The 14,271-nt window shown below is 41.4% G+C and overlaps 3 protein-coding genes across 7 annotated transcripts; 1 reads left to right on the top strand and 2 right to left on the bottom strand.

The window, feature by feature from the left end:
- Positions 1-151: 151 nt before the first annotated feature.
- On the bottom strand, positions 152-5,169 carry LOC135499857 (enhancer of mRNA-decapping protein 3-like). 5 transcript variants are annotated; one of them, XR_010449356.1, is made up of 8 exons: positions 5,060-5,169; positions 4,450-4,617; positions 3,969-4,180; positions 3,286-3,621; positions 2,878-3,031; positions 2,281-2,498; positions 1,050-2,007; positions 152-1,019 (listed from the first exon to the last, which is right to left on the bottom strand). XR_010449356.1 is itself a non-coding variant. In XM_064790845.1 (7 exons), the coding sequence occupies exons 2-7, from the start codon at positions 4,611-4,613 to the stop codon at positions 1,676-1,678; spliced, it is 1,416 nt and encodes a 471-aa protein (XP_064646915.1). In that variant the 5' UTR covers positions 4,614-4,617; positions 5,060-5,169; the 3' UTR covers positions 152-1,675. The 5 variants fall into 5 exon arrangements, 1 of the variants encoding a protein (XP_064646915.1); XR_010449360.1 differs by having other exon boundaries at positions 152-1,049; positions 1,105-2,007; XR_010449357.1 differs by having other exon boundaries at positions 152-1,134; positions 1,185-2,007.
- Positions 5,170-5,936: 767 nt separating this feature from the next.
- LOC135483447 (molybdopterin synthase catalytic subunit-like) lies at positions 5,937-7,924 on the top strand. Its single transcript, XM_064764396.1, has 5 exons — positions 5,937-6,073; positions 6,278-6,397; positions 6,610-6,763; positions 7,090-7,213; positions 7,502-7,924. The coding sequence occupies exons 2-5, from the start codon at positions 6,298-6,300 to the stop codon at positions 7,562-7,564; spliced, it is 441 nt and encodes a 146-aa protein (XP_064620466.1). The 5' UTR covers positions 5,937-6,073; positions 6,278-6,297; the 3' UTR covers positions 7,565-7,924.
- Positions 7,925-8,402: 478 nt separating this feature from the next.
- LOC135499852 (eukaryotic translation initiation factor 3 subunit J-A-like) lies at positions 8,403-14,015 on the bottom strand. Its single transcript, XM_064790831.1, has 8 exons — positions 13,921-14,015; positions 13,742-13,827; positions 13,206-13,364; positions 12,849-12,957; positions 12,415-12,530; positions 12,160-12,217; positions 11,199-11,272; positions 8,403-10,931 (listed from the first exon to the last, which is right to left on the bottom strand). Exons 1-8 carry the CDS (start codon positions 13,946-13,948, stop codon positions 10,824-10,826), a joined length of 738 nt encoding a protein of 245 aa, XP_064646901.1. The 5' UTR covers positions 13,949-14,015; the 3' UTR covers positions 8,403-10,823.
- Positions 14,016-14,271: the final 256 nt, after the last annotated feature.

The following is a 14,271-nucleotide window of genomic DNA, read 5'->3' as shown; positions in this document are numbered from 1 at the left end:
CAAGTGACCTGCTGACTCTGAAGGAATCAATGTACAAATAGTCGAATCGATTAGGCTTCAGGCTGTTAGAGGGCGCCTGAAGATGATTCCTATTCAAGACAACATCACCATCTATATTGTCTTCATGAATACATGAACATGAAATATATGATTCAGAAAAACGTTTATTACAAACATCAGCACTTTCTTGCATGTACAAGTTCTGCACAACAAGTGTCTAACTGCCCTGTACTGACAATACATTGGTTTAAAATCTATAAAACGTCACTTCACTGGCTAATTGAGGATCATCGCAACTAAAATGTACCAAATTTAGAATGAAAATGGCCATGGGTACAACAGCTTCTCATACATGTTCTGGGTACAACAGCTTCTCATACATGTTCTGGGTACAACAGCTTCTCATACATGTTCTGGGTACAACAGCTTCTCATACATGTTCTGGGTACAACAGCTTCTCATGCATGTTCTTCAAATTTTTCAATTTGAGCACTGCACTTCTTTTTGGTTCCTTTTCACATAACCTACATTTCTTGCCACAATGCCACGATGGGTTGTCCCGGTTCTTCCATTAGCCTGCCCATGCTAACATCATAACTTTTACACGTACACGGTACTTGCAGACAACTTACCTCATGTTTCTATTCACCAATAAACATGTGTCAGTTCTAAAATATCATTTTTGCAAATTCTCAATATCAAAAATATTATCGATATCTGTTAAAATCATTAAACTCTCTCACAATGCAAGATGGCATAACTCAAAATCTCTCACCATTTCATGCACAAAAAACTAAAAACACGCAGCTTCCGAGGAAAACAATCCCATTGAGACTGATATGAAAGTGACAAAGTTCAACAGAACCTGACAGAAGATACATCATTCGTCAGAGCCAAGTATCACCTCGCTCATCGTAGATGAGCCAAGTATCACCTCGCTCATCATAGATGAGCCAAGTATCACCTCGCTCACCATAGCCAAGTATCACCTCACTCATCACAGATGAGCCAAGTATCACCTCGCTCATCATAGATGAGCCAAGTATCACCTCGCTCATCATAGCCAAGTATCACCTCACTCATCATAGATGAGCCAAGTATCACCTCGCTCATCATAGATGAGCCAAGTATCACCTCACTCATCATAGCCAAGTATCACCTCGCTCATCATAGCCAAGTATCACCTCGCTCATCATAGCCAAGTATCACCTCGCTCATCATAGATGACTGAGATCAGATTACTCGTATGGCCATTCGTTCTTGGTGGAAATCCTCCATATTTGCTAAACAAGTCTGTTCCAAAACATGGCGACCCTCAGAAATCTTCCTAACCCTTATTTAACACAAATTACTTGCATGATTAAGTTGAATGGCCTGAATATTCAATAAACCCATTGAGGACACTGATCCACATAAAACGCCAGGCGGATATCAATCTCACAACGATCTAGCTAATGGAAATGCTGTCAGGCGAAAGTGATGACGTCCAACAGGTTACCTGATGTAACACTTCCCTGGTCCTCATGAGCTCCTCTCACTTGACCAGGTTACAAACATGATGCAACACTTCCCTGCTCCTCATGAGCTCCTCTCACTTGACCAGGTATCACTTTCAATAAATCTAAAATGTCTCATCCAGAATCATAGCACATTGTCACAATACTCTCATCTTGCCTTACTTGTTTAAATGCAGCGGAATGATAAATTTCCCACCGTAGGGAGAGTTATATTTCACACCGTTGTCTTCGAAAATCTTTTTTGGGAATCCAACATCGCACAGGTAAATGTTGCCACAGTTTTGAGCAAGATTGAGTGGCAGCGCTGGAGACAGGGACCACTTGGTGTCAATGCTGCTGCCAGACTCCGGGGGGTCAATCGCCAGCACGTTAGCTTTGCTCTGGTTACACCAATCCACCAGGCTAGGATACCATGGCTGTCGGCGTGTCTCTTCACTCTCCTCTTGGTCCAGAGCATTGATTATAATCTCCTGTGGATGACTAGGCAGATCTGAGGATGGAATGGACAAGGCTTTATTAAGATAGTTGAAGTGAAATGGACAATGAGCAGATGTGGACATGCACCTTGAGATACAATGTATGGCAGATAGGAACATAAATGAACGTCTCTCGGCGGAAACCCAGAAGAGAGGAACATAAATCATCTGTCTCAAATTGAACATTTTCAATCAATTCCCCTTTAAATCAAGACGACTATAAACAGAAGAAGCCCATCTGTCAGCCTAAGAGTATCTTTATCATTTCACAGCAAATGACTTCTTACCTTGTACTTTCCCAACTTTCTTTCCTCGGGTCATTTCAAATAAATGCAGCTCCTCAAGAACGCAGTGAAGTATTGGTCCATCTGTGGGCAGGAAGACGACCACCTCCACTGAGTGGTTACTCAGATGACGAGCACAGTTGATACCTTGAGCTCCCTGGGCGTGAGAACCTGCTAGTACAACCACTCGGGGGCGCTGGTGGTCATTCTTTGGATTGAGTCTGAAAGATACGAATGAAGATTTACATCACACATATCGGTTTGCATAACAATCTCCATGAGGAAAGAAACATAGTTTCTGAGAAGTTATATAGCCAACTTCCATCGCTCTGAATGCTTCATTTCTTTCATGATGCAAACCCTTCTGAACCACAACAGGCATGCCTCCCAGATAATGCTGTAAATACTCGAAGACCCTAAGCTAGCAAACAATACTCTGCCTGAAATGACTCTTCCCCAAGCAAACACCTGACTTACCTGCCTGTAATGACTCTTCCCCAAGCAAACACCCAACTTACCTGCCTGTAATGACTCTTCCCCAAGCAAACACCCAACTTACCTGCCTGTAATGACTCTTCCCCAAGCAAACACCCGACTTACCTGTTTTTTCCACCACTGAGTTGTAACGCCATCTCTGCAGCAGATCTGCCAATTGTCTCTGTCAGTCTCTGAGCCGTGAAGCCAAACCTCTCCGCCGATGTAAAGATCTTACTTTTGAGCATCTTCGTAATACTTGGCACAACCAAACCCAGATCTGGAAGACAAATTAGAATAAAGCTTAACTGCAATGATAGAGGGCTAAAGCGATATCAAGCAGGGCCAGAGTCTAACACAACACAGATCAAATGACCTGACCCTGTGTTTCAAAGAAACAATGACCAGCTCATCATTACCTACCCGTCACATACTCTCTCGGCCCCCGAGAAACAATGACCAGCTCATCATTACCTACCCGTCACATACTCTCTCGGCCCCCTGAGAAACAATGACCAGCTCATCATTACCTACCCGTCACATACTCTCTCGGCCCCCTGAATTCAGACTTGACGTCAATCTGTCGATAACACACTGGTCCCGATGGAATCACATTCTCATCATGGCGGTACTTGGCCGGCCTTTGTGTCTGACTCTGAGCTGTACGCACCACATCTGGCTTTTGTGAGTTCTCAATCTCTTCAAAAACAGCCTGTTTGTCGAATAATGCCAAGTTTTTCTCAAAGTCAAATTCTTCCATGAAGCCATCCACTGGAGCACTAAACGTATCCTCGCGGGGTGTACGATTGTTCTGTCGGCGATCATTTTTCTTTGGCGTGACATTTTTCTGTGACTGCCGATATTCGGAGCCTGAAACAAAGACAAGGGACATGTTGTATAAACGATATACCAATGGTCAGTTATGTGCAAGGATCATCAAAGGGGAGACTTGTGATGGTAATAGTCATATCTTAAGACAATACGATTCTGATCTTTGTGGCTCGAGTTGGCATGTACTAAGCACCCTACACTCTAAATCTGAATGTCATGTTCATCATGAGTTCCTAATCCACAACCTTTGATGACACACCAGTGAAGCCAGGGTGTGCCTCACAGTTACATCTTCTACCATTTTTTAGAAATCTGAGTAAGACCCTCTTGGAATGTACATGGTGGAATCTAAAGGCCATCCTATAATATGACAGCTTTCTCCCCACCTGAGTATGTCCTCTTCCTGAAAGTCTCATCCTTAGGGTTATAACTGCCACCGCCTGAGTCACTCGAGCCATTATGCTGGTTCTTCCTGGGGGGAATGGTCAGCGTCGCTGAGGAACTCCCAGAATTCCCACTCCGTCGTGGCTCACGTGCTTTTGTCGCCTCCAGCTCCTCACATGTCTGCAGAATCTTCAGATCCTTGATATCAGAACCTCTGTTGATAGAAGTGGATGAAGAAAACAGCTCATTCATTATGATGATCTACTATGGTCGTTGATAAACAACTATCCTCTGACGCACAGACCAGAGTTTCATCAAATCAAAAGTGGATTCATTTCTTCTCCATATTGTGTTGAGTTAACTTTGCAAAGCTTTGCCACCAATTCTCAAAGGAGCTATGTAAGAGGTGACAAATGTCAAGGTTATCTCACGATAATGTTGTGTCATGGGATGACTGTTCAGCCAACAGACAAATCTCCTCACCTGATTGTGATCTCTGGTACGGCACTTGGTATGCCATTACGACAGCCTTTGATGATTGATATGGTCTGTTTATCACCTGCCACTGCTGACACCTGGCCCTGGTATGTGCCCAAGATTGGGCCGCAGTCTATGGATATGGTGCTACCTATCCAACTCGTTGACATTATGCTGAATAGTAGAGGAATGATGAATGTAAAGAAAGTACTACTGGGCTCCTCGACATGCCTGACAATCTCCTAGTCTTACTGCTGTCCTGGTTTACAGTAGGAGAACCAAGTCTAAGCAAGGAGAAGAGAGCTCAGCCTCGTCATGTGCTGATGTAGAGATAGATGGGAACCCCCAAAATGATAATATACTACCGAGGCTGGCCATTGCCGTCACAGAAAAGGTTCCTCACCCAAGACAAGAGTGAGTGAAACCTGTATGTAATGTAGCAAGACAAAACAAAATCCGACAATTGGTTTATTCTAATCCAGTGAAAGATCACTGTTAAAATCGTCCGAAATTAGATTTTTGGCATCTTGCATCAATAAATAAATATACAAATACTCACCAAATGGACTATTAAACATACAAGTACATTCAATTATCAGTTGATTATCATCCTTACCTACTATCTGATCACGATCGTTGTCTAATAATGTGGTATTTCACAATTTCCCTATATTTCAAATCTCTTCCTTTCCAAAACAATTTCTCAATCTCTAACACGCCTGAGTGCGCAAGTTGTAACTCTGCAACAAAAAACTACGTGGACATTTATGATAAAATAGTTCAACATATTCTGTAACAAATGCCTCAAAAATGTATGAACAATAAATGTCTATGCTAAATGCTAAATGTCTTAGTTCACGACTAAAACAATTTTTCTGTCCTTTATACTGTATTATGGTGACGGTTTTTCAGTTTCTATTACTTTGCGCAGTGATTCTTCTGCGATTTACAACTGTGATGCGGTGTGGTAATTTGGTTGGTTGGCAGAGGTGTTGTCACAATCTACAGAGAGGACAGGCACACTAAATACATGGCTGAGGTTCAGGTGTGAATGCCTCAATTTATCATTTTTAAGCTGCTATGCGTTAATGATCAAATGCTTTTCTGATCAGAAGAAGCTATATAGAGTAACTAGAATGCATAACACAAAGAGAGAAGAGTGAACATTTTAGAAATATTCCACTCCGACTCGTCACCACCTGTCCACCACCGTCCAATGTCCATGACCATGCCAGGTGTCCATTACCATAGTCTATACAAGCTATGCCGGGACAGATTACCAAGGCAGTGCTGTTCACATCTCGCACTGTATCAGACCCCTGACTTGTGTTGGTGAAATAGAAAACACTTTTCTCTTACAGGTGAAGATCTTGTTCTTCGCAAAAAGTCGAGAACTTGTTGGAAAGATCCAAGACTACCTGACACTGCCCATCCATGTTGATGGGATACGCCTGAAAGAAACCATCTTGTCGACCTACCCAAGTCTGAACGCGATTGCTGAGAATATCGTGCTGGCTGTCAATCAGGAGTATATAGAAGACGAAGAGGCTGAACTGAATCTGGTGGACGGTGATGAGGTGGCGGTGATTCCACCTATCAGTGGAGGATAATTCTAGATTTAGAAAGACGGGTAGAGTATTATCTTCATTTGGACAAAGTAACTTTTAAAGGAACAATAAATCGAGGTGCCTCATAGTCATACAAGAGAGGTGGTACTAATCTCAGTTGATAAACAACTCACGACAAGATCATCCCAGGCCAACATGTTTGGCATTCATGTCTGCCTTGTTTACTTGTAGTCATGATTATTGAAGGCATTTCATTGCACTTTCAGGAGCAGAAGGTAAAGACATCATGGCAGACTATATCAAGGTGACTGAGGAGAAGCTGTCTGTTGATCAAATAACCGAACTTGTTACTTCACCAACATGTGGGGCTGTCTCAATCTTTATTGGTAAGGTTCAGTCTCTGTTTTACCCTTTCCAGTCTGTATCCCTTTCCAGTCTGTATCCCAACAAGTCTGATCTCCTCGGGACAAACCATTGTAACACTAAAAGTACTGCAGGATGGAGATGTTTACCATTATTTTCCCAATGTTATTATTGTAGTTAAATTAACCAAAAGTTATGAATTATTTTTTAATAATGGGAGTATTCTCACCTTCAGGGACAACTAGGAACAACTTTGGTGGTCGACAAGTGACAGGTTTAGAATATGAGGCACACACTCCCATGGCAGAGTCCGAGTTGAAGAAGGTTTGCACCAGATTGAGGGAAAGTTGGCCAGAGATTGAAAACATTGCTATGTATCACAGAATCAGGTGTGTTTTCTGACATTTTCACATGATACCTTCAGATTGAGAAGTTAGCACCTTCCAGGCTGTTTCCCAATGTTGGTCATTTAGTTCAGCTGTTGCTTGTGTATTTATGTCGCTGAATGTGAGAGGATCCTAACCAATGAGTAGTTATGACTCGCCAGAAATCAAATTGGAAGTTGTTATTTGACATGTACGGGATGAGCTCTTGATAGGGGTGAGAAGTGGGTGAGATGTTCTTTGAACTCCACTAATCAATGACTGCAAAGCAGAAATGATTTGACTGTCACTTTCATTACCAGTAGTTCCAATGGTTCTAATGTGTATTCCAGGAGTGTTCCAGTGTGTGAAGCCAGTGTGATCATCGCCATCTCGTCACCCCACCGTAAACAATCTCTTGCCGCTGTCAGTCAGGCCATTGATACTCTCAAAGCTCAAGTACCCATTTGGAAGAAGGTACAACAGCATTCTCCTTTCAGATCTAATAAACCAAGTTGGTCGTTGCTGCCGGAATAAGCTGGTTTTGAGTAATAATCTCAGCATGTAAGCCATTCTGGTTAGATCCTGCCCCGTTCAATCTGTCAATCATCATATCTCTTGTGAAAAGTGAAGGCTGGTCTTTAAAGCTGAGCAGGAAACATTGTTTGTAGTTTTGTGGATTGATAGCATACCTTCTGTAGCGATACAACTGTTGTCTAATAATGTCTACGTCGACATGACTGAAGTTCCATTCTGCACTTGCAGGAGTTCTATGAAGACGGTGAATCTGATTGGAAGGAGAACACAGAATGTTGCTGGAAGTCCTGACACATTGAACCAACCATCATTGATGCAATGAATCAAATGGGTCACTGTGTCTGTGGGATCACTTCAAAGGTCCAGTCTCGATCAAAACTTGGAATGTACTAAGATCGTGTAGAAGTATACATGTAGATGTCTATGGTGATGGTTTTTATTCGTATCTTGTACATGAATCTGACATGGTGAATTGTGAGCTGCAAATAATGTCATTATCAGTTGTCATTGTCATTGTCAGTTAATATTTATGAATCGACTATGCTCTCAGATGTATGTTATATTGTGCATGTACAAGTGCTTTTGTTTATTATACATGAAAAGTTTGTAAATGATCATGAGAATTGATGTGTAATAAATTGTTAGGTTTCGAAGGCATACAGCTTTTGTGTCTCTTTGCATTTTCATCTTGACTTATACGATAATGGAGGTAGCACTGGCCCTGGTGATGCGAGGTATTCAGGTTAGGTCATCTTAGAGCCTGAACCATTCAATCTGGCTGTGATGCATCCTGAGCTATCAAGTCTCAATTCAAACCTCTATTCCAATCTGGTTGTGACATATACTGAAGTCTTCACTTTTGGTCATCACAGCCCATGAACCTTTCAATCTGGTTGTCATGAGACATCAAGTCTCAATTCAAACCTCTATTCCAATCTGGTTGTGACATATAGTGGGGTATTGAGTTTTGGTCATTGGAGATCCCGACTATTCAATCTGACGATGCCAAACGACATATAAGCCATGCAGCCACAAGTCTATCCAATGTGGTGGTGACACAGGTATCTTATCGTGAGTCATTCAATACGTGTAATCGGACAATAGAAATAAAACACAAAAACAGGACTACTATATCTCTCCATTTATTCCTTATCAAAGTTTCTGCAAATCTTATGAAAAAGCAGGAGGAAGTTTGAAGTAACAATGATGGTTTGTAATGGGTTTCATGCTTAATAGAAGAGGACTGAGCACGTGTGCTAGTGAAGTCCTGGCTTAGCTCTGCACAACCCATCAAGTGGTCTCTTGTACACGTTAAAATGGAAAGATTGGGCATCCTTTAGTCAACACGCAAATCCTATCAATGGAAGAGGATTGCACTAATTCAACTTGAAACGGCCCTTCCCACAGGACTGCTTCTCCATGGAGCAGCACGGATGCGACAGAGCAGAGTTGAAATTCACACAGATGTGTTCATTGCCAAATGAAATGAGCTGATTTTTGTGTACATAAACCGTTGATGGTAAAGCAATGACAGGAACTGCTATGGTGCTATCATTAAACTGGCCTGCAAGCTATCAAGTACTTGATACAAGATACAAAAGAATGACTGTTATATGCCAGCATTAGACAAAGACAATCCACTGGAACTAAGACAGGGGGTGCAGATGCTACTCTTCAACTCAACTAACACTCCAAACAATCATTTTGTAACTTGACCAACTTATTCCATTAAAAGCAATATCAGCTTGTCTGATTCATAATCAAGGCACCAGGCAGAATGTCAAATGTCCATCACCACTGACTAAGTGAACAGTAATTAGAACAACCTTGTAACTCTTATTTTCGAAACCAAAGAATACATGTTTTTCACACAGAATCCCTGTTTACCAGTAGGCCCCATAACCTTGTATACATTTCTATGTTTCATACTGTTTCTCATAAAAATAAGTGCCTGCTTTAAAATGTTACTAATGATAATAAACATGCAAATTTAAATGAAAAATTCTGTTGGTAATTTTGACAGACTGTCCATACAATTGCTGGCATATTGCTACACAATCAAAATAAGTACCAGTCGGCAAGTATTCATCAAGTTATAATCTGATTGAAGGCAGAGGCGGGAGTGCAGGCAACATAATACATCATGAGGCTGGAAGCACCAATTACATAATTTGGCAGATTCAGACTAGAGAATCTGATGTCTTGCAAGAACAGAAACGATTTGATTGGTAAGTGAAGAAACATTCCTACCACTGATTGAAGAATCTCTATTCTGACCAACAATTTAAGTTTTTAACTTGAGATGGTTCCTCCTTGAATTCTGCAGCGAAAGCAGCTTTACAAATATAATACATGTATATGCTAAATCCCAGCATTGTAATTGCGATCAAATCTGAACAGATCGTGATAGAGCCTTTTATGGAGCGAAGAATCACCATTCATATCCTCGTATTGATGGTGACCTCAAGGCCAAGGGGTCCAAGAAGGGAGGCTCAACATGAAAATCACTCTTTGATGAACTTGAAAAAATAGAAAGCAGATGAACTATCACAAACTCAACAGCTCCACCATCACCTCTATGATTCAGAAAGTGCCTTTACATCAGAAGGGGAGTCCTTATCTTGCTAAACGGGTTTTCAAGAACACTTTTGAATAATTTGGCACGGTCATTGAAAACTTCAAATTCATGCACTAAATAGTCACTCTGGCATTATTTTCTGCCATGTTTGATGAATAATTCTAAAATACCTTGGTACCGTAAAGTCAACTTTTAAATGGAAAATGCATAAGCCTCGTTCTGAGAGCGGAGTGTTTTGGACACGCAACCAAGATGCTCTACCAAAGTTCCCTCGGGTTGCACTAAAATGTGGAAACCATGCACACGTCACGTCAATGGAATTTCGGCTCACTTCAGAAGTTTGAGGCGCTCAAAACACTGCTTCAAACACAAATCAGTCAAGGAAGCATCAACCACCCTAAGTTTTTTAATGAGCACTACACATATTTGCCGAGAAAAACGCTCCAAATAGCCCATTTGCGCAGATTTTAGCATCACTTGAGCGAGCCGATGCGGACTTCCTATGCGCGCTGTACAAAATGTACATGTCTCATTTTCTGTAACGTTGCCGTAACATAATGTAAACAATGGCGCTACCGGCGCTCCGGCCGGGCCGGCGATGGATGGAATTTGCCAAATTCGCACATATTCAAGTTATTTTCGTGGCCTATCTTTTTAAGTTTGAGGTATTTTAGAATAGAAATTGAACCCTCGGCTTCGGACCTTGGTTGAGTTACCAAGACACTCTCGGGTGGAGCTAAAATTTCGTCCAAACCCTCGCCTGTCGGCTCGGGTTTGGACTGTATTTTAGCTCCACCCGAGAGTGTCTTGGTAACTCAACCAAGGTCCTCCGCCTCGGGTTCAATTCCTTAAGCATTGACTATAGTCCATTAAATGTTACTCATTGGAGCATCCCGAGATATGGTCAATCTATGATGATGGTTCAGGCAAAGAGTCAGGAGTTATTGTCTAAGAAGCCGATCACTGTGAATATTACAAGAATCCATCGAATTCATCACCCAAATCATCATCGTCGTAGTTGTACAGTTGACCCCCTTCTTTAACACTTGGACCTTTCTTCTTTCTTTTTCCTTTTGTGTTCTGAAACGAATTAGTAATCAATAAATACAGGTTCCATGGTCAAACATGCTTATTACCAATTCAGACTTAGTCATTTCCATCAATTCCTTCTCGAGAGAGTAGGAAGAAAAGAAAGCAGAAGAGCTGTCATGAAGTTAACAGCTCCACCATCACCTCTATGATTCAGAAAGTGCATTTACATCAAAAGGGGAGTCCTTATCTTGCTAAACGGGTTTTTAGAAATTGGAGCCAATTGTCATTCAAATTACATTGTAATGTGTGACTTACCTTTTGTTGTTTCTGTTTTTCATTGGCTACAGCATTTAAGGTACTTCCTAATTTCTTGATATCCTCAGAACTTACTGAAATGTTCAAATGCAACACATGTAACAAGTGTAAGAAGAGAATCGGGCTGCATGCACGTTCATGGTTACCACTACTCACTTCCAATGTCACAACTTGCTACTACCACTCACTTCCAATGTCACAACTTGCTACTACCACTCACTTCCAATGTCACAACTTACTACTACCACTCACTTCCAATGTCACAACTTGCTACTACCACTCACTTCCAATGTCACAACTTACTACTACCACTCACTTCCAATGTCACAACTTGCTACTACCACTCACTTCCAATGACACAACTTGCTACTACCACTCACTTCCAATGTCACAACTTGCTACTACCACTCACTTCCAATGTCACAACTTGCTACTACCACTCACTTCTAATGTCACAACTTACTACTACCACTCACTTCTAATGTCACAACTTACTACTACCACTCACTTCCAATGTCACAACTTGCTACTACCACTCACTTCCAATGACACAACTTGCTACTACCACTCACTTCCAATGACACAACTTGCTACTACCACTCACTTCCAATGTCACAACTTACTACTACCAATCACTTCCAATGTCACAACTTGCTACTACCAATCACTTCCAATGTCACAACTTGCTACTACCACTCACTTCCAATGTCACAACTTGCTACTACCACTCACTTCCAATGTCACAACTTGCTACTACCACTCACTTCCAATGTCACAACTTGCTACTACCAATCACTTCCAATGTCACAAATTGCTACTACCACTCACTTCCAATGTCACAACTTGCTACTACCACTCACTTCCAATGTCACAACTTACTAATGCTTATAACTGATGGTGCGTCACTAAACCAATGTCAACACAAGGTAAGACGACGAGTTTATTCACCCAGGATACTTACAGCCTGCCACTAAATCTCTGAACAGCGTTTCTAAAAATCCTGGATAATTTACAGAAGACTGAAAGAGAAACAACACACAATGAGCAACATGGACAATACACAACTGTAATGCCAGCTAAAAGTCTGTTGATAACGTATTATTAAACTTTGGATCTGATCACCAAACACAAGTGTCAACAGTTCACCATCCAATGTGAACAACAGTCTCTCATGACCTTTGATTACCACATCGAGATACACCAACATGATACTAACCTCATATTGCGTTAACTTTTCCTTTAACATTGAAGCCAAGCTCTCGAAATCATTCGTATCAGTTGGATGAAAACTGTCTATCGTACGTTTCGCTAACCCATCATCATTTGATACTCCTGTAAGGGAATACTAATTATACCTTCACAAGAATCAAAAGTCCTCTGGGAGGATTGAAGACTACAACAAACACTGGTATTGGTCACAAAGTATCATTTTTGAACCATATTTCCAAAAAAGTTTTTCAGAAGGCTAGGTCAAGCATTGACCATAACAGTCTTTTTGTGATATCTAAAATTGGGTGGGTGAAATGTCTTGCAAGTCATTTAGGACATTTAAACACGATAAGCTGCAAACAGATATTTCTTTGTTGACACATTCATTGAAAGCTAAGAATAGGAAGTACATGTACAAGTCCTTGTCAAATATTAACCTACCAAATGCATCCTTGGCCAGCTCCAAGTCAGATTCTTCCTGTAGTCGCAACTTTTTCATCTTCTCAGCTTGAATTTCTGCAGGGCCCATTTTAGACTTTTCCTCTTCTTCCTGAAAGCCCATCATCGATCATGTTATCATTGATTTGAATATACTACAGAAATAACAACTTTGGCTAATATCAAATGGAACTCCAAGGGTCGATGTGGCCAAGTGAGATAGACCAGAACTTGACAACGTCTTCCAGGGGAATTGGTTTTCTCTAGTCCATTCTCTGGTATGATATACATCAGAAGTCATTTTCTGCACAATAATAAGGCCTATATTTTGTAAAGAACTACATTATACATGTAACCTACCTTTTTGCGCTTTTCTTCAAGTTCTTTTCGTTTTTTCTCCTCCTTTTCACGAATTCTTTCACCGATTGGCTTTTTCTTTTTCTTTGTCACCAGAGTGGTTGTGGCCTCGTCACCTCCCTTTTTTTTCTCGGCGTCATCATCATCATCATCCCAGTTATCCTGTAAAACCAAGGTGAACAATCAGGCTGTTATATTCACCAACTTACACAATACCTTTGTCACAGGACCGGTAGGCAGGCAGTTTATCAGCCGAATCGTTTCCTATCCTATTCAAGAGAAATAACGCGACATCAAATCAATCCCCGAGTCGCATCCTATAATATGCTCTTCTTGACTTGAGTTCAATAGGCCTTTTGAAGAAAATGAAGCAGTGCCAAGACATATAAATCAGCCAAATGATATAAACACATGATATGACATGACACATGTAGTACGTATGCCTACATGTACATGCAGGCTCATGTGCTATGACCATGTACATAATAACGTGGTTATGGGCGCCGCAGACAGAACGAATGGAAGCATGCGCCACACACCTTGAGCTCTTCTTCTTCATCCTCTCCTGCCCACTTATCCGACGGAGCAGAGGCCTTCACGACGGAAGGTTCGAATTCATCGGCATCTGAAAAATAAAATCATTTAGGTTTCATCATTGATCATTGCTCAGTTTAGTCATCAAACGATAAAATATGTGACACATGCCACCGAAATTTACCCCAATCTGCCATGTCTGCGTCCGACATTTTGCTTCTTACACGAGCACGTGATCGGCGAGTCAGGTGGGGTATACCCGAACTCGCTGTTCAATACCTGGCGATTGGCAACTGGGTATTGATTGGCATTTGGCAATGCAAGGTGCCAATGGGCAATAGTATAACATAAGCCAGGTAACCAGTCCTCGACCCTATCCGGCGCCTAGCGGAGGGTCGGATCGAGGCTATATTTTGGGGTAATCTATTCTAAACAGAAAGTTCTGATTGTGGTATTTAATGATTTTCAGTGTAAATGCTATAAATGCCAGAATTTTGATAATAATATGGGGAAATTCCGTAGTGACGTCACCTCC

Source organism: Lineus longissimus, chromosome 2, assembly GCF_910592395.1.
Source record: "Lineus longissimus chromosome 2, tnLinLong1.2, whole genome shotgun sequence".
NCBI lineage: Eukaryota > Metazoa > Nemertea > Pilidiophora > Heteronemertea > Lineidae > Lineus > Lineus longissimus.
Note: the sequence above shows the minus strand (reverse complement) of the source record. Positions and strands in the feature narration are given on the sequence as shown.

What these genes read in the sequence shown, in the direction of transcription:
- LOC135499857 (XM_064790845.1), bottom strand. Translation starts at nt 4,613, where the DNA reads ATGTCAACGAGTTGGATAGGTAGCACCATATCCATAGACTGCGGCCCA. An exon ending in GTACCAGAGATCACAATCAG is followed by an intron (nt 4,181 to 4,449) that starts GTGAGGAGATTT and finishes TTCTATCAACAG; the next exon opens with AGGTTCTGATATCAAGGATC. An exon ending in GAAAGTTGGGAAAGTACAAG is followed by an intron (nt 2,008 to 2,280) that starts GTAAGAAGTCAT and finishes TTCCATCCTCAG; the next exon opens with ATCTGCCTAGTCATCCACAG.
- LOC135483447 (XM_064764396.1), top strand. Translation starts at nt 6,298, where the DNA reads ATGGCAGACTATATCAAGGTGACTGAGGAGAAGCTGTCTGTTGATCAA. An exon ending in GGCTGTCTCAATCTTTATTG is followed by an intron (nt 6,398 to 6,609) that starts GTAAGGTTCAGT and finishes TCTCACCTTCAG; the next exon opens with GGACAACTAGGAACAACTTT. An exon ending in GCTATGTATCACAGAATCAG is followed by an intron (nt 6,764 to 7,089) that starts GTGTGTTTTCTG and finishes TGTGTATTCCAG; the next exon opens with GAGTGTTCCAGTGTGTGAAG.
- LOC135499852 (XM_064790831.1), bottom strand. Translation starts at nt 13,948, where the DNA reads ATGTCGGACGCAGACATGGCAGATTGGG. An exon ending in TTGAAGAAAAGCGCAAAAAG is followed by an intron (nt 12,958 to 13,205) that starts GTAGGTTACATG and finishes ATGGGCTTTCAG; the next exon opens with GAAGAAGAGGAAAAGTCTAA. An exon ending in GCTGGCCAAGGATGCATTTG is followed by an intron (nt 12,531 to 12,848) that starts GTAGGTTAATAT and finishes ATTCCCTTACAG; the next exon opens with GAGTATCAAATGATGATGGG.